This window comes from Mirounga angustirostris, unplaced genomic scaffold, assembly GCF_029215605.1.
Source record: "Mirounga angustirostris isolate CCGP_5_RB_7025 unplaced genomic scaffold, mMirAng1.0.hap1 SCAF_1, whole genome shotgun sequence".
Classification (NCBI taxonomy): domain Eukaryota; kingdom Metazoa; phylum Chordata; class Mammalia; order Carnivora; family Phocidae; genus Mirounga; species Mirounga angustirostris.
The window spans coordinates 205,350,363-205,371,169 of NW_026991709.1; the positions used below are offsets into that span (position 1 = coordinate 205,350,363).

Genomic DNA, 20,807 nt, shown 5'->3' on the forward strand with positions numbered 1-20,807 from the left:
TAATTGTGTTCAATAAGTAGATAGATAGATAGATAGATGATAGATAGATAGATAAAGAAAGAGGAGGAAAGGAGGGGAGAAATGATATGGACATGAAGAATAAATTGATCTAATCAGCTCAGTTGCCCTGAGAGACTGAGGAAGAAAAGCTTCTTTGCTGCTGGTGGCATCCCATCCTGGCTTTATCCCATTTATACCCTGCAAAAATAATAAAAGAGCAAAAATAAATTGTCCAAAAGACAAAAGTAGTGACATCTTTATGGTGTGAAACACCTTACAGATTGAACATCACAAGAGAAAAATGAGTAAAAAGAATAAACCAACACTTCACAAAATTTGATGTTTTTATTATCAGATAGCATAAGACTTATTTTTCCTGTGCCTTTTCCATATTTATTTGACCAGTTGGTTTTTATTTGGTCCAATAGAGAATGGGGCAAGCCCCTTTATCACTTTTCATATGTGACATCTTTTTGTGTTTACTTGTCATTCTTAGACTTTGGGTTTTATTCACTTTCTTGACAAGTCCCAGGACCACATCTACATCTATTGGTTCTGTTCCTTGTCCAACGTGCAAAGACCTCACCAGACTCTGTAAAATCCTACACATCCCATGGCAGTCTATCCTCTTTCTCTCATGCAACTTATCCAAGGACATTATCTCATACTCACATTTATCTCACAGCGTGATTGTCTGTCACTCTTTTTTTTATTGTTATGTTAATCCCCAAACATTACATCATTAGTTTTAGATGTAGTGTTCCATGATTCATTGTTTGTGCATAACACCCAGTGCTCCATGCAGAATGTGCCCTCCTCAATACCCATCACCAGGCTAACCCATCCTCCCACCCCCCTCCCCTCTAGAACCCTCAGTTTGTTTTTCAGAGTCCATCGTCTCTCATGGTTCGTCTACCCCTCCGATTTCCCCCCCTTCATTCTTCCCCTCCTGCTACCTTCTTCTTCTTTTTTTTTAACATATATTGCATTATTTGTTTCATAGGTACAGATCTGAGATTCAACAGTCTTGCACAATTCACAGCGCTTACCAGAGCACATACTCTCCCCAGTGTCTATCACCCAGTCACCCCATCCCTCCCACCCCACCCCCCACTCCAGCAACCCTCAGTTTGTTTCCTGCGATTAAGAATTTCTCCTATCAGTGAGGTCATATGATACGTGTCTTTCTCTGTTTGGATTGTCTGTCACTCTTACGTAAGGACCAAAGGAGCAAGAACTTCACCTGTGCTGTTCATCTTTTTCTTTATGGATGTGGATGTATACGCACTTATATAGGAACAAATTCAAGAAAATGAGACATTATGAAATTCAAAGTATGCCAGAGGAGATAAAACCAGGTTAAAGAGAGCAGTTTCAGTACAACAGTATCCAACAGTATTGAAGGGAGTTTTGAGAACTAATGGAAACATGATCTACAGAGCAGTAATCCCACAAAATCAACATGGACAAATAATAAAATTTCCCAAAACCTTGAAATAGAAGAGTATTACACATAAAGTTCTTAGAAATTTCTGGTACATAGCAGATGCTCTTCTAGTATATGTTGAATGAATCAGGAATTAGGCCTCATTATGTATGGCCATTAATACGACAACGCTGCATTTGAATTTAGTTGGCAAATATTGGATTGCTGAATGGAAGTAGGCACAAATAGTTTTCTGTGTAGAAGGAAGTGCAGTGGTTCCTTATCTCACACATCTCACAAAAATCAGAAGGTGTAAACCTTAGTTTAGGAGTAACTATTCCATTCTAGATATACATCTAGAAATTACATATAAAAATCACAGGAGGGCAAACCATTATAATTAAGGCGAATACTCAGAATTAGGAAGATAGACATATTTTTTAAAAATTTAAGACTATACTACGGCCAAATATATCTAACTAAAAGTCACATAACATAATAAAAAATTATAATTAAAAATAAAAGTCAATAGAGAAACTGTGGTTTACAACAATTATTTGAAATGCTGAAAATATAGACAATTAGGCATATAATATGTCGACACATAATGATAATAGACAAATTAACATGGTGATCAAATATAGGAATCTTTGCTCAAGCTCACTAATAGTTTAAAAAAGTCCACAGAAATCTCTTTCATACCCATCACCCGGAAAAAACACTCAAAGGGGTGTCACATTGATTGGGATGGCAAGTTTTGAAAATTAGCAAAGGGATACTTTCTAATTTTGTTGTCAGAATTGTGACATGTTACAGCATCTTGGGGAGGCTTTGAAGACAGTTACAAATATTAAAAATACAGATGTTCTTTGGGGTGCCTGGCTGGTTCAGTCTGTATTGCATGGGACTCTTGAGCTTAGGGTTGTAAATTCAAGTCCCATGTTGGGTGTAGAGATTACTTTAAAAATATTTTTTAAAATACAGATATTCTTTAACCCAGGGTTTCTCAGTCTCTGCACTATGGACATTCAGAGCCAGAGCCTTCTCTGTGGTGAGATGTATCCTGTGCATTGTAGGATGTTTAGAGCTGGCCTCCAGCACCCCTCCCCAGTGTGACAGCCTAAAATGTCTTCAAACATTACTCAATGTCTGCTGGGGGGACAAAATCACTTTTGTTTGAGAAACATAGTTTTAAGTGTTTAAAAATATTTAGATTTTGATATAATAGTAATTTAATGAGAAAAAAAGATATGAAAGACCATCAAAAGTGTAAAGGGCACAGCCACACCATGAAATGTCATGTAAGTGTTGAAATAATGAATCAGGATTACACTGGTTGACTAGAGGGACGTGTAGAAGGTACTCCTGAGTCAGAAGGATGGGGGGAGAGAAGCTAGAAAGAAAGACTGTGCCAGAACATAAAGAGTACTTACAATATGCATAGCTGTCTTTTTATACTTTCAAATTGAAAGGGTGTGAATGTGTATGTGTGCATAGCACAGAATAGTTTTAAAAGAAATGAATACTTTGGAAAGAAAAGAGAACAGTAAAATAAAACTGCACTTAGGTGAAGCACAGTGGCTCAAATCAACTGTCTGAAATGAAATTGAAGGAAGTCCCCAAACCAACTTTGAACAAAAAGATTTAAAAGAGTAATGGGTTTTAGAGGAGAGGGGGGTGGGGAATGGGTTAGCCCGGTGATGGGTATTAAGGAGGGCACGTACTACATGGAGCACTGGGTGTTATACGAAAACAATGAATCATGGAACACTACATCAAAAACTAATGATGTAATCTGTGGTGATTAACATAACTAATAAAATAAAATTTAAAAAAAGTAATAATTAAATGAACTCGACATGGGTCCAAGTCTACATTAGATTGCCAAGGACTCGGGAATAAGAGAGTATGAAAAAGTGTTTTAGGGGCGCCTGGGTGGCTCAGTCATTAAGCATCTGCCTTCAGCTCAAGTCATGATCCCAGAGTCCTGGGATCGAGCCCCACATCGGGCTCCCTGCTCAGTGGGAAGCCTGCTTCTCCCTCTCCTACTCCCCCTGCTTGTGTTCCCTCTCTCGCTGTGTCTCTCTCTGTCAAATAAATAAATAAAATCCTTGAAAAAAGTGTTTTAATGTGGAGAGAAAGTGGTATCTAAAGTTTGAGTTTCATGTCACATAAAGAGATATGGGACAAGCATGTTTATGGAAGGTAAAGGTTCTTAGTCAAACATAAAATAGAATCCCTTTCAAGTGATGGCATTTCTATTTTAGAAAGAGATCCAATAATAAAAGTCCAAAAGAACAATAAGGAATACAAAGATGTGAACACTAGTTGAAATATATGTACAAAGGGTGATTTGTGAGCAATAAGTGTGCAGAAGTACATTTACTTTCAGTGTTTGGAAAACAGGTATTCACAAGTGAATAATATTAAGGTGACAGATCAATTCTTTCAGAAAAAAAACCTAGAAAAACAGTGGTAGGAATATGACTAACTCACAGAATTTACCACACAAAATTTATACACTCATACATTCTGCACAAATATGTTTACGCATACATAAAAAGGCAAAATGGCAAGTAGCTAAATTGGTGAAATAAACAGAAAATCTTTGCTTGAAAGAATGCACTAAAAAACAGGAATAAAACCTCTCTGGTTCCACTATGCAAAAACCAAGGACTCCTACAGACAATTTTCAATGGAGAAAGTGGGTGGCTAGCTAATTTAGGACATATTCAGGATCACAGGTAATGAGGTAATTGTAAAGGAAACTCATCAGCATACCTTTTTTCACATAATACATACAAAAATTTCATTTGAATACTCAAGAGAAAGGAGGTAGTGTGATATGCATGTTTCATGGACCGCTCTTGCATAGATGTACCTGCACAAATACTTTTGTCTGGATTTTTCTGCTCAGTATGGAAATGTAGTCTAATATGTCCCATCCTGAACATGAAAAAACATGTCCTCACTTAACTGTATATCCCTTCACAGCTAATACTTGACTTTCGTACTCTGATTAATTGAAAAGATCCTTGGTTTTATGTTCTAATTATATGCTTCCCATCCCTCCTATAACTAGGTTTCCATTATTATGATTTAGTTGTTAATGTTGAACCTTGCATTTCTGAGTTCCATGTTCACTTCTGTTTTTAGCATCATACATACATAAATGAATCAATCAATAAAACTCTTAACCAAGCCAGCAAACAGTCACAGCAAACTCTCAGCTCTGAGCTAGGCTGGACTGGCCCTCAGGTGACCTCAATTAAATGCTCTTGACTTTCATTCTCTTGACCTTCTCCTGCAGCCCCTACTGGGCAGTAAAACTCATCTAGATGGGGTCTCTGAGGTGAAGTTCTCTACATGGAAATCAAAATACCTGTCTGATTGGTAGATGATAGAGGATGAAGCTCTGTCCCCAGACAAGAGAGCGGGAATAGGTCAAACTTCAGTGCCCCATCCAGACTTAGGACTGCACAAGAAACGACCAGGTCTTGTTCATCCCGAGGTTGCCCACACTGTGGGACTGCAACCAAGGAGGTATTTACAGCTGCTTTGGTCTGCTCATTAGGCACATTTCCCTCTTGTTCCTCCCACCTTTAGGCACTACATGATTTCCCTGCGGGACACTAGTGTGGACAGAAAGGAAATTTTCCTGTTGAATTTCTGTTACTAGGAGACTGGGTGATAGGCCAGGTGAAGAAATTTTTTTTTTTTTTACTCTTTTTCTATGACTTCTTCTGCCTTTCCGAGATCTAACTCCCAGCACCTTATCCCACTCCTGAGGGAATATTTTCTCCTGTCGAAGACTGAGAAATTGATCCTGACTTGGTCCCTTGGGTCCTTCAAAGCTTTGACTTGTAGTGGAAATGCAACCCCTGATATCTCTAGAGTGTTACTTTTCCCTTTTTCAACAAAGATGGTAAGTTTGTTCCTTTAATATAAAACCCTGGACTCCTCACTCCTTGGCTTCATGACTGTTTCACCAAACAATTAGGAATTCCACACTTCTTTCAGGCTATGACTTAAAATGTCAATTATAAAATGTTTGTTAATTGTAAGAGATATATTTAGAAATTTTATACACTATAATCCAAGTTTAGCACCATATAGGTGTTGCCTGATTTAATTTTTATAAAAGTCCATTCGGTGAGGAAGCACTAGAGTGAAATCCATTCCCCATGGAGAAATGGGGCTTGAAGAATTTAGTGATTTTCTCAAAGTTATCATTGCAGAAAGGGATGGGTGTTGATTGCATTCTCTCAGGATGCTCCCAGTTTTCAAACTCTGTGACAGTGGTCCCAACCAGAGGTGGTACTTTCCCCCGGGCATATCTGGCAATGTCTGAGGGATGCTGCTAAACACCTCCAAGGAGCAGGACAGCTCCCAACACAAATAATGACTCTGCCTCAAAGATAGATTGAGAATGTGAGAAAACATACTCTAGACCAGCACTTCTCCAACTTCAAAGTGCCTGTGAATCACCTAGGATTCTAGTTCAAATGCAGATTCTTCTTTAGCAGGTGCTGGTGGGCCCAGGAGTTCAGCATTTCTAACGAGTGCCTGAGTGATGTTGATGCTGCAGGTCATGGTCTGTGGACCACTCTTTGAGTAGCAAGGCTGTGGCCCTGTGGTAGAGTAAGGTGCAGGTGTTTGTAGGTTTTTGCACAACAAAAGAAATTGTGTTTGCATAAAATTTTGAATGACTAGTGTATGCAGTCAAATTTTGTGTTTGTTTCTTTTATATAATGACCCTTGAGTGGCACCAAATAAAGTACTTTTGATTTAATTAATTTATTTTTTTATTCTTATGTTAATCCCCATACATTACATCATTAGTTCTAGATGAAGTGTTCCATGATTCATTGTTTGTGCATAACACCCAGTGCTCCATGCAGAATGTGCCCTCCTCAATACCCACCACCAGGCTAACCCATCCTCCCATCCCCCTCCCCTCTAGAACCCTCAGTTTGTTTTTCAGAGTCCATCGTCTCTCATGGTTCGTCTACCCCTCCAATTTCCCCTGCTTCATTCTTCCCCTCCCGCTACCTTCTTCTTCTTTTTTTTCTTAACATATATTGCATTATTTGTTTCATAGGTACAGATCTGAGATTCAACAGTCTTGCACAATTCACAGCGCTTACCAGAGCACATACCCTCCCCAGTGTCTATCACCCAGTCACCCCTCCCTCTCACCCCACCCCCCACTCCAGCAACCCTGTTTGTTTCCTGCAGTTAAGAATTCCTCATATCAGTGAGATCATATGATACATGTCTTTCTCTGTTTGACTTATTTCACTCAACATAATAGCCTCCAGTTCCATCCACGTCGTTGCAAATGGCAAGATCTCATTCCTTTTGAAGGCTGCATAATATTCCATTGTATATATATACCACATCTTCTTTATCCATTCATCTGTCGATGGACATCTTGGCTCTTTCCAGTTTGGCTATTGTGGACATTGCTGCTATAAACATCGGGGTGCACGTACCCCTTCGGATCCCTACTTTTTATACCACATCTTCTTTATCCATTCATCTGTCGATGGACATCTTGGCTCTTTCCAGTTTGGCTATTGTGGACATTGCTGCTATAAACATCGGGGTGCACGTACCCCTTCGGATCCCTACTTTTTATACCACATCTTCTTTATCCATTCATCTGTCGATGGACATCTTGGCTCTTTCCACAGTTTGGCTATTGTGGACATTGCTGCTATAAATATCAGGATGCTCGTACCCCTTTGGATCCTTACATTTGTATCTTTGAGGTAAATACTCAGTAGTGCAATTGCTGGGTCATAGGGTAGCTCTATTTTCAACTTTTTGAGGAACCTCCATACTGTTTTCCAGAGTAGCTGCACCAGCTTGCATTCCCACCAACAGTGTAGGAGGGTTCCCCTCTCTTCGCATCCCCATCAACATCTGTCCTTTCCTGACTTGTTAATTTTAGCCATTCTGACTGGTGTGAGGTAGTATCTCATTGAGGTTTTGATTTGGATTTCCCTGAATCCGAGCGATGTTGAGCACTTTTTCATGTGTCTGTTGGCCATTTGGATGTCTTCTTTGGAAAAATGTCTGTTCATGTCTTCTACCCATTTCTGGATTGGATCATTTGTTCTTCGGGTGTTGAGTTTAAGAAGTTCTTTATAGATTTTGGATACTAGCCCTTTATCTGATATGTCATTTGCAAATATCTTCTCCCATTCTGTCGGTTGTCTTTTGGTTTTGTTGACTGTTTCTTTTGCTGTGAAAAAGCTTTTTATCTTAATGAGGTTCCAACAGTTCATTTTTGCCCTTGCTTCCCTTGCCTTTGGTGATGTTTCTAGGAAGAAGTTGCTGCAGCTGAGGTCAAAGAGGTTGCTGCCTGTGTTCTCCTTTAGGATTTTGATGGACTCCTGTCTCACATTGAGGTCTTTCAACTATTTGGAGTCTATTTTTGTGTGTGGTGTAAGGAAATGGTCCAGTTTCATTCTTCTGCATGTGGCTGTCCAATTTTCCCAACACCATTTGTTGAAGAGACTGTCTTTGTTCCATTGGACATTCTTTCCTGCTTTGTTGAAGATGAGTTGACCATAGAGTTGAGGGTCCATTTCTGGGCTCTCTATTCTGTTCCATTGATTGATGTGTCTGTTTCTGTGACAGTACCATCTGTCTTGATGATGACAGCTTTGTAATAGAGCTTGAAGTCCGGAATTGTGATGCCACTAGCTTTGCTTTTCTTTTTCAACATTCCTCTGGCTATGCGGGGTCTTTTCTGGTTCCATACAATCTTTCATGAGTATTTTATAGTTTTCTGAGTACAGATCCTTTGCCTCTTTGGTTAGATTTATTCCTAGGTATCTTATGGTTTTGGGGAGTAAGATATCTAGGTATCTTATGGTTTTGGGGAGTAAGGGCATTTTGTGTTAAAATCCAACCTTAACTGGAAGAAAAAAAAGAATAATGTCAATTTGGAGCTTTTGCTCCATTGTTGAAATGGAATGGAAAAGGTGAATTCCCCATTGCTAAAATATAAATGTGACTTACTTTACTTATTTATTAAAGATTTATTTATTTTGGAGAGAGAGAGAGAGAGAGAGAGAGAGAGAAAGTGCACTCCTGGGTGAGCCAGGGAGGAGGGGAAGGACAGAGGGAAAGGGAGAGAGGATCCTTAGCAGACTCCCCACTGAACATGGAGCTGACATGGCGTTTGAATCCATGCTCTGAGCCAAAATCAAGAGTCGGAACCTAAACTGACTGAGCCACCAAAGTGCCACTTTTATTTATTTTTAAAGTAATCTCTATGCCCACCATAGGGCTTGAACTCATGAACCCAAGATCAAGAGTTACATCCTCTGGCTTCCTGGCTGGCTCAGTTGGTGGAGCGGGTGACTCTTGAACTCAGGATTGTGTATTTGAGCCCCACATTACTGTAGAGATCACTTAAAAATAAAATCTTTAAAGAAAAAGGAGTTCCTTGCTCCACTGACAGAGCCAGCCAAGTGCTCTGTGACTTTACATTTAAATATAGATTCTTTTCTTTTAATATAAATTCTGACTTTGAGCCTTTTGTACTTTGAGATTAAAAAAAGGAATTCATTACTAAAATTGAGTTTTCCCATTCTAAATATCTATATTCTTTTAATTTCATGCTAGTTCAAACATTCACTCTTTTGATTTCTATCCTCTCCAAATTTCTTTCAGATTTCCTTTCAACATAAAGATAGGATTATTGAGTCTGTGCTGTACATACATGTGTAAGAGTGTATTTGTAGGAAGTAATACACAAATGCACACATACATATCTGTGCATATGCTCCTTACCCATGAAAGACTTCTTGGATTCAGTAAATAATTCAGAACACTGTATTTATTCCTAATAACATCCACCTGAATTAGGTTTATTATCCCACATTGCCATTAGAAATAAAGAAACAGGTTTTTCAGGTTGATTACATTTTTTACAACTATATAACAAATCTTTCAAGCTTTTGTGTACTATCTTGAATTATGTATAAATGGACTAATGCAGATGTATTCTTAATTTTTGTATGATTACTTGAATTCAGAAAAAATTTACATTTTAAATTAGTTTCTTGTATGCCATTGTAATTCAATGAATTATTTAAAAGAAAAAATCTGTTATAACTAATCAATGAATTCAGCAGGATATAAAGTTAATATATAATAATTGGTTGCAACTCTATACATTAATAAGAAACTATCAGAGAGAAATAAAAAATATCCCATTTACAACGGCATCAACAAGAATAAAATGCCTAAGAGTAAATTTAAACAAGGAGGTGAAATACCCATACCCTGAAAACTGTAAGACATTGATGAAAGAAATTGAAGAAGACACAAAGAAATGGAAAGATATTCCATGTTCATTGATTGGAAGCATTAATACTGTTAAAATGTCCATACTATCCAAAGAAATCTGCGATTCAGTGTAATCCCTGTCAAAATTCCAATGGCATATTTTACAGAAATAGAACAAACACTCCTTCAATTTTTATGGAATCACAAAGATAGCCAAAGCAATCATGAGAAAGAAGAGCAAAACTGGAGGCATCATCCTCCCTGATTTCAAACTATATTATAAAGGTATGGTAACCCAAACAGCATGATATTGGCAAAAAAAGCCCACAGGTCAATGGAACAGAATAGAGTCTGGAAATAAACCCACAGGTAAGTGGTTAATTAGTTTATGACAAAGGAGACAAAAATCTATAAGAATCTATAAGAACAGTCTCTTCAATAAATGGTGTTGGGTAAACTGGACAGCCACTACAAAAAAATGCAACTGGACCACTATCTTACACCATAGGCAAAAATTAACTTGAAATGGATTAAAGAATTGAATGTAAGACCTGAAGCCATAAAACTCCTAGAAGAAAACATTGGTCTTGGCAATGATTTTTAGGATTTGACACCAAAAGCAAGGGAACAAAAGCTAAGGGAAAAAAATGTCTACTTCAAACTAAAACTTTTGCATGGCAAAGGAAACCATCAATGAAATGAGAAAGCACCCTGCTGAATGGCAGACAATATTTGATAGTCATATACCTGATAAGGGGTAAACATCCCAAGTATATAAAAAACTCACACAACTCAATATCAACAAACAAACAAACAATATGATTGAACAATGGACAGAGGGTCAGAATAGACATTTTTCCAATGAACACACACAGATGGCCAACCGATTCATGAAAAGATGCTCACATTGCTACTCACCAGGGAAATGCAAATCAGAACCACAATGAGATATCACCTCAAGCCTCTTGGAATGGTCAGTATCAAAAAGACAAGGAACAACAAGTGTTGGTGAGGATGTGGAGAAAAGGGAACCCTGTGCACTGTTGGTAGGGATGCAAATTGGGGCAGCCACTGTGGAAAACAGTATGGAGGTTCCTTGAAAAGTTAAAATTTGAAATACTATATGATCCAGCAATTCAACTTCTGAGCATTTATCTGAAGAAAACAAAACTGAAATTCAAAAAGATATGCACACCTACATTTCATGGCAGCATAATTACAATAGCCAAGACATGGAAACAACCTAGATGTTCATCAGTAGATGAAAGGATAAAGGAAGTGTGAGGCACTGGGTGATGTATGAAAGTATGCCTGAAGCTAATGTAACACTCTATGTTAACTATACTGGAATTAAAATAAAATTTATAAAAATGTGCTATATATATAATTAAATATATAATTCCACATTTAATATTTATATAATATATAATATACACAACATTGTATGCCTGAAGCTAATGTAACACTCTATGTTAACTATACTGGAATTAAAATAAAATTAAAAATATTGTGCTATATATATAATTATATATATTAAACACATATTTATATATTATATAATTCCATATATAATATTTATATATATACAAAATTTATATATATATAATTTAGCCATAAAATGAATGAGATATTGGCATTTGTGAGAGCATGGATGGACCCTGAAGGCATTGTGCTCAGTGAAATAAGTCAGGCAGAGAGACAAATACCATATGATCCCTCTTATACATAGAATAAATTTGACAAAGCAAAAAAAACATGCAATGGAAAAAAGACAGTCTCTTCAATAAATAGTACTGGGAAAATTGGACAGCCACATGCAGAAGAATGAAACTCGACCATTCTCTAACACCATTCACAAAGATAAACTCAAAGTGGATGAAAGACCTCAATGTGAGACAGGAATCCATCAAAATCCTAGCAGAGAACATAGGCAGTATCCTCTTTGACATCGGCCACAGCAACTTCTTTCAAGATACATCTCCAAAAGCTAGTGAAACAAAAGCAAAAATGAACTTTTGGGACTTCATCAAGATAAAAAGCTTCTGCACAGCAAAGGAAACAGTCAACAAAACAAAGAGGCAACCCACAGAATGGGAGAAGATATTTGCAAATGTCACTACAGATAAAGGGCTGGTATCCAAGATCTATAAAGAACTTCTCAAACTCAACACTCAAAAAACAAATAATCAAGTCAAAAAGTGGACCGAAGATATGAAAAGACACTTTTCTGAAGAAGACATACAAATGGCTAACAGACACATGAAAAAATGTTCATCATCATTAGCCATCAGGGAAATTCAAATCAAAACCACATTGAGATACCACCTTACACCAGTTAGAATGGCAAAAATGGACAAGGCAAGAAACAACAAATGTTGGAGATGTTGTGGAGAAAGGGGAACCCTCTTAGACTGTTGGTGGGAATGCAAGTTGGTACAGCCACTTTGGAAAACAGTGTGGAGGTTCCTCAAAAATTTAAAAATAGAGCTACCCTATGACCCAGCAATTGCACTCCTGGGTATTTACCCCAAAGACACAGATGTAGTGAAAAGAAGGGCCCTATGCACCCCAATGTTCATAGCAGCAATGTCTGCAATAGCCAAACTGTGGAAAGAGCCGAGATGCCTTTCAACAGATGAATGGATAAAGAAGATGTGGTCCATATATACAATGGAATATTACTCAGCCATCAGAAAGGATGAACACCCAACTTTTACATCAGTATGGATGGGATTGGAGGAGATTATGCTAAGTGAAATAAGTCAAACAGAGAAAGTCAATTATCATATGGTTTCACTTATTTGTGGAACATAAAGAATAGCATGGAGTCATTAGGAGGAGGAAGGGAAAAATGGGGGGCGGGAATTGGAGGGAGAGATGAACCATGAGAGACTATGGACTCTGAGAAACAAACAGGGTTTTAGAGGGGAGGGGGGGAGGGGGGGATTGGTTAGCCCAGTGATGGGTATTAAGAAGGGCACGTAGTGCATGGAGCACTGGGTGTTATATGAAAACAATGGATCGTGGATCACCACATCAAAAACTACTGATGTATTGTATGGTGACTAACATAACATAATAAAATTAAAAAAAAAAAAGAAATGGGTGAAATTGTGAAAAGGTGCAAATTTCCAGTTACAAAATGAGTAAGTCAGGGATGTCATGTCCAGCATAGTGACTCTAACTAAGAAACTGTATTCTAAATTTAAAACTAGCCGGGAGAGGGGATCTTGACAATTGCCATCCTGAAGGAAAGTTTGTAATTGTATATGGGTGGTAATGGAACTTACTCTGCTCACTTTGCAATATATACAATATTGAATCATTCTATTGTAAACCTAAAATTAATGCAACCCGATGTCAATTATATTTTAACAACATCATCAACAACAATAATAATAATGAAAAGAAACAGTTCACCCGTAACATTGACTCAGGTCTGAGTAACAAGTATCTTGAGCTCAGGTGAGTGTCTCAGGCATTCTTAGCCTATAGCATCACTATCAATAGACTTAGGCTTAAAGGGGACGAGGATAAAGTCTATGTCATTTGGAAGAGCAGTTAAGGAGTAAAAAGAAATGACAACAGACTCAATGTGAAAACTGTGATTTCATATTTTCTTCTATGATGAAATTATATAAAAAGTGTTAGATACCAAAGTGCAGTTTTATCCATGTGAGTAATACAACTCATGGTTATTCCATTAGGATGTCCAGGGAAGTTTTACTTAGCATGGTATATGTCATTAGAAGTAATTTTTAAGAAATCAAAGTGTCCTCATAAAAGATATGGAACATTCCAAATATTCCTGATCCAAGGTTGGGAGAAACTGCGGGAACATATGAAAATGGACCAAGGAAAAAACTGTATGTTTATCAGATCAGGAAGCTTAGTAAATTGAGTATTCTGAAGTTATATAAAGAAGTTGGATTCTAAGAAATTGAGATTTCTGGAAATACATAGGAGCAAATTCTATTTCACAAAGGTCAGAAATCATGACTTTGAGCCCTACAATCAAGGCACTTCTTCACTACCAGGACAATTGTCCCTTTTATAGTTGCCCTCCTGAAGAATCTTATTAGAGCCTCCTTTATGTCTCTGTTCCTCAGGCTGTAGATGAAGGGGTTCAGCATGGGTGTGACCACCGTGTACATCACTGAGGCTACTGTACTTGCTTGAGAGCTCTGGGTAGCTGCAGTGCTAAGGTACACTCCCAGGACTGTACAATAAAATAAGGAGACAACTGAGAGGTGAGATGCACAAGTGGAAAATGCTTTATACTTGCCCTGAGCTGATGAGATTCTACTTATGGAGGAAATAATCTTAGAGTAGGAATAAAGGATCCCAGCGAGGGGACCACCAGCCAGCAGCACAGTTGAAACATATATCACTGTGTCATTAAGAAAGGTATCAGAACAGGCAAGTTGGGTCATCTGATGGAGTTCACAAAAAAAGTGGGGGATTTCCACAGCTGAACAGAAGGAAAGCTGCAACAACATTAAGCTCTGTAATAAGGAATTCAGGACACTCATGATCCAGGACACCAGAACCAGCAGTCCACAGAGCCAGGGGTTCATGATGACAGTGTAGTGAAGGGGGTGGCAGATGGCCACGAACCGGTCATAGGCCATCACAGCCAGGAGAAAGTCGTCCCAGCCTGCAAAGAGTAAGGAAAAGCAGATCTGGCTAATACATCCTGTATAGGTTATAACTTTGTTCTGTGTCTGTATATTCACCAGCATCTTTGGGATGATGGTAGAGGTGAAACAGATGTCTACAAAGGACAGGCTGGCGAGGAAGAAGTACATGGGTATGTGGAGATTGGAGTCTGTGCTGACAGCCAGGATGATGAGCAGGTTTCCAAACACAGTGATTAGGTACATGGAGAGAAAAAACCCAAATATGGGGAGCTGCATTTCTGGTTTGTTTGATAATCCCAGAAGAAGAAATCCCAAAATTTGGGTATCATAGCCTGGTCCCATGTGGTGGTTTGATGACTAGAAATTAGGGGGAAAAAGATTAATTTTAATACGTGTAGGCATTAGTAACATGGCAGAAATGCTGTAATTACAATGACATGTGGGAATAAAAGCAGGCATAAAACCAAGTGGATAGGGTGTTATCTTTACCGGGAGTTCAGGAAAATGTAAAACAATGTGACATTGGAAGAGAGATCTTAGGGAAATCTGCACAGGAGACACAAGTTCATCTGTGGATGTGTGTGCCCTGTAGGAGAAAGAGCTAGTGCAAAGGCCTGGAGGAAGGCACTTATTTTGAATGGATATCCAGGACTCAAAATGGAGCCAGTATAGTTCAGAAAAGAACAAGAGGGAGAGTGATGAGAAGTGGTGTCAGGGAATGTTGAGGAGTGGAGTGGCCTCCCTGCTGCAGCTGAGACTTCAGGACACAGGGATTCCTTCATTCACATGGTGTTCCTTGCACTTCATTAATTTGTTTCCAAGGAATCCTGTCAATAACAATGGAACCATTCCTTATTTCCAGGTGTTGGTTAACACCCTGGAGTCTGTATTTTAAGGGAGTCTATATTTTAAGGGTCCCATATTGGCACACTACATAATCCTGAGGCCATGGGACTACCAGGCTCTTCTCACCTCCAGCTACAATAGTTAGGAAAGAAATGTGCTAGTTAAGCTCTCAACATCAAATTATCATTACCCTAATGAATATGGAAAAGTACCCAAATTCCAGTTGGTAAGACAGCCATGAACATGTAATTTGGTGCTCTATTTTAATATTACCATTTGTCCTGTATTTTGAGAAGTATAACAAACTAAATGGAGACAGAAAAAAGGAAGAAGGAAGATAAAGGTCTAATAAGCCCAGGTGGTCCCTCAGAGATCATGAGGATGAGAAAGTTTCCCTGGTTCTGGCTGCATTCTAACCCTAGGTATAGCCCCTTGATGCCCAGAATAATAAAGCAGCAAAAACCAATTTCTCCAAAAGAGAAAAGAATGATATATTTATGCTGTCAAGACACCATAATGTATGAACATCCACTAGAAATAAGGAGTGAATCCACAATTGACCAAAGGAAATACACAGTGGACAAAAATAGCAGAGGTTTATCAAGAAGAAATGATAAAACCCTTTTCTAAATTATATTAAATGCAAAATTTTGGAATCAGTGTATGAGTTTAATCTTGGATCTACCACACAGTAGCTGTTTGAATTTGGGAAGACAACCAATTCATTCTAAAATTATATTCTCACCAGAATAGTGGGGATAGTCGTATCCATCCTCCTAAGGTGGTCAAAAGATTTATTTCATATATGTAAAAAGCTGAGCATAGTTCCTTCCTGATAATATTTGAATTATTATTCTCTTTGTTCAGTCCTGCTTGTGTGTGTGTGTACATGCATGTGGATTTGTGTTTCCAATTGCACACATGCTTGATCATAATGTAAAAGTCATGCTTAATGTGACAGTAAAAAAAAAATTGGAATCCACTGCAGTAAAGGAAAAAAAATGATTTTAATAGAAGGCTGGTGGCTGCTAATGTGGGAAAAATGGTATGAATGAAAGTCCATCAGAAGACCAGGTTGCAGAGAGAAAAGGCAGTCAGAGTGGGTGCTGACTTACGTCAGACTCCAGGGAGCCCATGCTGACTGCCCTGCCGGCCTCATCATGGGGTCCACCTCAAGCCCATGATCTAATTGTTATTCCTATCTTTATTCCCTGTTTATTTGACCATACTTGCTTTTATTTGGCCCAGTTATGGATGTGGTTGGCTTTTCTTACTTTCCTTGGTGATATTTATACCTTTGTTATCTCGGGCTTTGGGGTTGGATCTTTGTTTGACACAAAATCCAATGGGTACACACCAGTCCTGCTTCTCTGTTCCTTGTCTGCAGTGCAGAAACCTTCCCAGACCATACTCTCTAAAATCTGGCATGTTCCATGATAATCTACCCACTTTCTGTATATGATTTATCCTTGAAGACCCAACATCATACAAACACTTAGTTCCCTGTTCTTCATTAAAACCTATGATCCAAAGGAGCAGGGCCTCACTTGGTTTGTTCACATCTTTCTGTTGACAAAGGTCTGCATTTGTATAGAAACAAGTTTTTAAAAAATGAAAATTCAGTAAATAGAAAAAATGGCAGGGGCCCCTGGGTGGCTCAGTCGTTAGGCGTCTGCCTTTGGCTCAGGTCATGATCCCAGGGTCCTAGGATCAAGCCCCACATCGGGGTGGGGGCTCCTCCCTCTCCCACTCCCCCTGCTTGTGGTCCCTCTCTCACTGTCTCTCTCTCTCTCTCCGTCAAGTAAATAAATAAAATCTTAAAAAAAAAAAAAGAAAAAATGGTAGGGAAAATAAAATCATGTTATATATGGTGGATTCAAATAACTGTTTTCAACAAAACTAGACAATAATTGTATACCAACATCTTAAAGAAAAGATATACAATATCAAACTTAACATCAACATGGGTCGCTAATTCAGGATGAAATGATTAAAGCTTGGAAACAAGGGTACCTGTGTGGTTGAGTCGGTCAAGCGTTTGTCTTCAACTCAGGTCATGATCTCAGGGTCCTGGGATTGAGCCCAGCCTCTGGCTCCCTGCTCAGTGGGGAGTCTGCTTTTCCCTCTCCCTCTGCCACTCTCCCTGCTTGTGCTCTCTCTCTCTGTCAAATAAATAAATAAAATCTTAAAAAAAATAAAAGCTTGGAAATAAAAGAATAGGAAAACTTCTTTTTAATACACAGTACAGGAAGCAGTAGCTAAAGTTATAATTTTATTTTGTGTAGCCTAAATGGACTCAACCATGCTTATGAAAAAGATGCAGGGGGATCTTTGGTTGAATACAAAAGAACATATTTCACATAAAGACAGGAGGCGATTGTTATTTTAAAAAACAGATCTAATTCCAGAATATGAAATGGTAGAAATAAGAACAATTAGATGTGTAATGAGATGGTAATATGTGTAAAAAGCAATTCTTACTACTAAGGATGCAGAAGAGTTTCAGTGTTTTAAAGCAATGAGGGGAACACCATGTGACCAACTGATAGACTTTACCACACAAAACATGTAGGCTCTCCCTCCATCCCATAAATAAATCTCTACACAATACAAGGATTAAGTGGCAAACAGCAAACCTGGTGAAAAAATTATCATTCTTTTCTTGAAAGAATGCAATTAAAACACAGTAAAACCACACAGATCCCAGTACATAAAAGCAACATGCTTGCAAATACAATTTGCATATCTGAAGTAAATGGCTAACAAAGTCAAAAATATATTCAGCCTCCTTGGTAATAAAATAGTTGCAAAGTGATACTCCTTGGCATATCCCTTCATGCATATTAGGTACATTGTTTTTCCCCAGTGAGTAGCAATGGGAGAGATAATACTGTGAAATGTATGTCTCAAAAACTGCCATCACTAGGTAGTATTTACCTCCATGGGTTTGAATCCTTCTAATAAATACAGACCAAGCTAAATGTACCCCATCTGAAAATTTTTAAAAAATGCTCTACCTCCACTGCTCACCCCCCTCTAATTTCACTGGAGCCACTTTATGCCCCTCATTCCTTCCTCTGTCTCATCCAACTGGACTTCCATTCCAACCATGTATCATCAACAATGGTCCCTATAAGGTGAGTCCCACAAACACTTGTTTTTAAAATATATTAAGTAAATTATTTTTAAACTTAGTAGTCAACCCAGCAAACAAACATGTAATCTCTTGGCTCTGGGATAGGCTGGTTGGGCTCTCAGGTGACCTCAGGTAAAGATTCTCAGGTTCCACTTTCTCTGATCCTTTCCTTAAATACTTGCTGAGTTCTGAGACTCACCTTGGTGGGGTCTATAAGATGAAAGTCTCTGAGTGGAGGTCCCAATTAGTCCCTGGATGGTTGATGCTGGAGATCGAAGCTCTGTTCCCAGACAGGACAGCAGGAAGGAGTGAAGCATGAATCAAAAGCAACAACCATGTCCTTTCCTGCACAAGGATGCACCACAGTAAGGGATTGCAGTGGAGGAGATATTTATAGCTCCCTGTGTCTGCTCATTAGGCACTGTTTCCATTGTTAATCCCACCTATAAGCAGATTACTTCCCCATGGGTCTGGACAGAAAGGAAGTTTTTTCCTGCCAATTCTCTATTCCCAGGAGACCAGATTAGAAGTCAGGTGAATCCAGTTCTCCATGATCTTGCCTGCCTTCCAGAGCTCTAACCTCCATGCATTATATCCCAATTTTGATTTAATGTTTTCTCCAAATCTAAGACTGAGGAACCTGCTTAACCAGGTCTTGTGGACCTCCAAAGTTCTATCTTATGGTAGAGAAGATATCTCTAGGATATCTCTATCCTGATATCTCTAGGAAATTGCTGTTCCCTTCTTCAGCATGAGAGATGGGTAGGTTACTTTCCCATAAACATGTTGGTACTGTGCCCTTGTCTTTGTGATAATTTTCACTAATCAATCAGGCAATTCATGCTGATAACACAAATTCAGAGCTGCCATTTAGTGCTCAATTTTCAAAAATTTGTTAATTATAAGGTATATGGATCTTTTTATGTACCATACACTGAGCTGGATCCTATATGGATTGTTTTATTTCATTTTTGCAAGAGTCCACTCTGTAAGGTCTGCACTATAATGAACCTTAATCTACACTTGCAAAGGTGGGGCTCAGAAGTTTGGAATGAGCTAACCTGAGTTATGAACTGAGGGAGGGATGAGTTTGACTGGCGCTCCACCAAGATATTTCCAGTTTTCATGCCCTAGGTCTCAACCAGGGATGATTTTGCCTCCAGACGACACTTGACAATTATGGAGAAATCTCTAGTTGTCATAACTAGGGATATGCTATCGGCACCTAGTGGGTTGCGGCCAGGGATACTGCCCCATACCTAGAAGGCACAAGATGGCCCCCACCATAAAGAAGTATCTAGCACAAAATCAAAGGTGGAGAGATTGAAAAACACTATTCTAGACCAGAACTTCTGCAACATTAACATGTGTTTGAATCACTTGGGGATCCTGTTCAAATTCAGATCTGATTTGGCAGAATGTGGGTGAGGTTCAGAGATCCTGTAATTGTAACTGTTTCCCAGTTGATACTGATGTTATCAGTCCAGCTCTGTGGATCAGTCTTTGAGTATTAAGATCGTGGTTCAGTGATAATTACTTTTAGAAATTCTCTACCAAGAATCCTCATGCTCACCTCAGGTCTGACCTTAGGTGGTCACATAATGGATTTAGTAGACAAGCTTGTGCATGCTTAAGTTTATGGGAGCCTCTTGAGTATTTCCCTCATTAGCTCTGCTGCCTCAGGGGAGGGATGATGCCAGATGGAAGAAATGCAAAGGGCAAGGTATGGGGAAAGGGTGTGGAGTTTCCATGACTTCTCCAGGTATGCCACTCGACCAGTCTCCATGTGTTCACCAACCTGAAAACTCTCCGAACCATCCTTTTGGGTTTCATGGAAGCTTCATGATAGAGACACAATTAATTAAATCATGGCCATTGGTGATGGCCATGGCCATCTCCAGTCCCTCTCCCATCTTAGGAGGTCGGGGGTGGGAACTAAAACTCTGATTCTGTAATCACATGGCTTGTCCTCCTGGCAAACAGCCCCTCACCATAGGTAGTTTCCCAAAGTCACCTCATTAACCTAGAAAAGACATCTTTATGGCTCTCATCACTTAGGAAATTCAAAGTTTTAGGAGCTCCATGCCAGAAATGGAGCTGAGACCAAATGTATATATATATTTTAAATTTTTTATTTTCTTGTATTATGTTATGTTAGTCACCATACAGTACACCATTAGTTTTTGATGTAGTTTTCCATGATTCATTATTTGTGTATAACACCCAGTGCTCCATGCAATACGTGCCCTCCTTAATACCCATCACCGAGCTAACCCATCACCTCATCCCCCTCCCCTCTAAAACCCTCAGTTTGTTTCTCAGAGTCCATAGTCTCTCATGGCTATCTCCCCCTCCAATTTCCCCACCTTCATTTTTCCCTTCCTTCTTCTAATGTCCTCCATGCTATTCCTTATGTTTCACAGATAAGTGAAATCATATGATAATTGACTTT

General features: G+C 38.7%; 1 protein-coding gene across 1 annotated transcript; it reads right to left on the reverse strand.

Moving 5' to 3' along the window:
- Positions 1–8,812: 8,812 nt before the first annotated feature.
- Positions 8,813–14,715, reverse strand: LOC123841637 (olfactory receptor 7A5-like). Its single transcript, XM_064576765.1, has 2 exons — positions 13,808–14,715; positions 8,813–8,843 (listed from the first exon to the last, which is right to left on the reverse strand). Exons 1-2 carry the CDS (start codon positions 14,713–14,715, stop codon positions 8,813–8,815), a joined length of 939 nt encoding a protein of 312 aa, XP_064432835.1.
- Between the last annotated feature and the right edge of the window lie 6,092 nt (positions 14,716–20,807).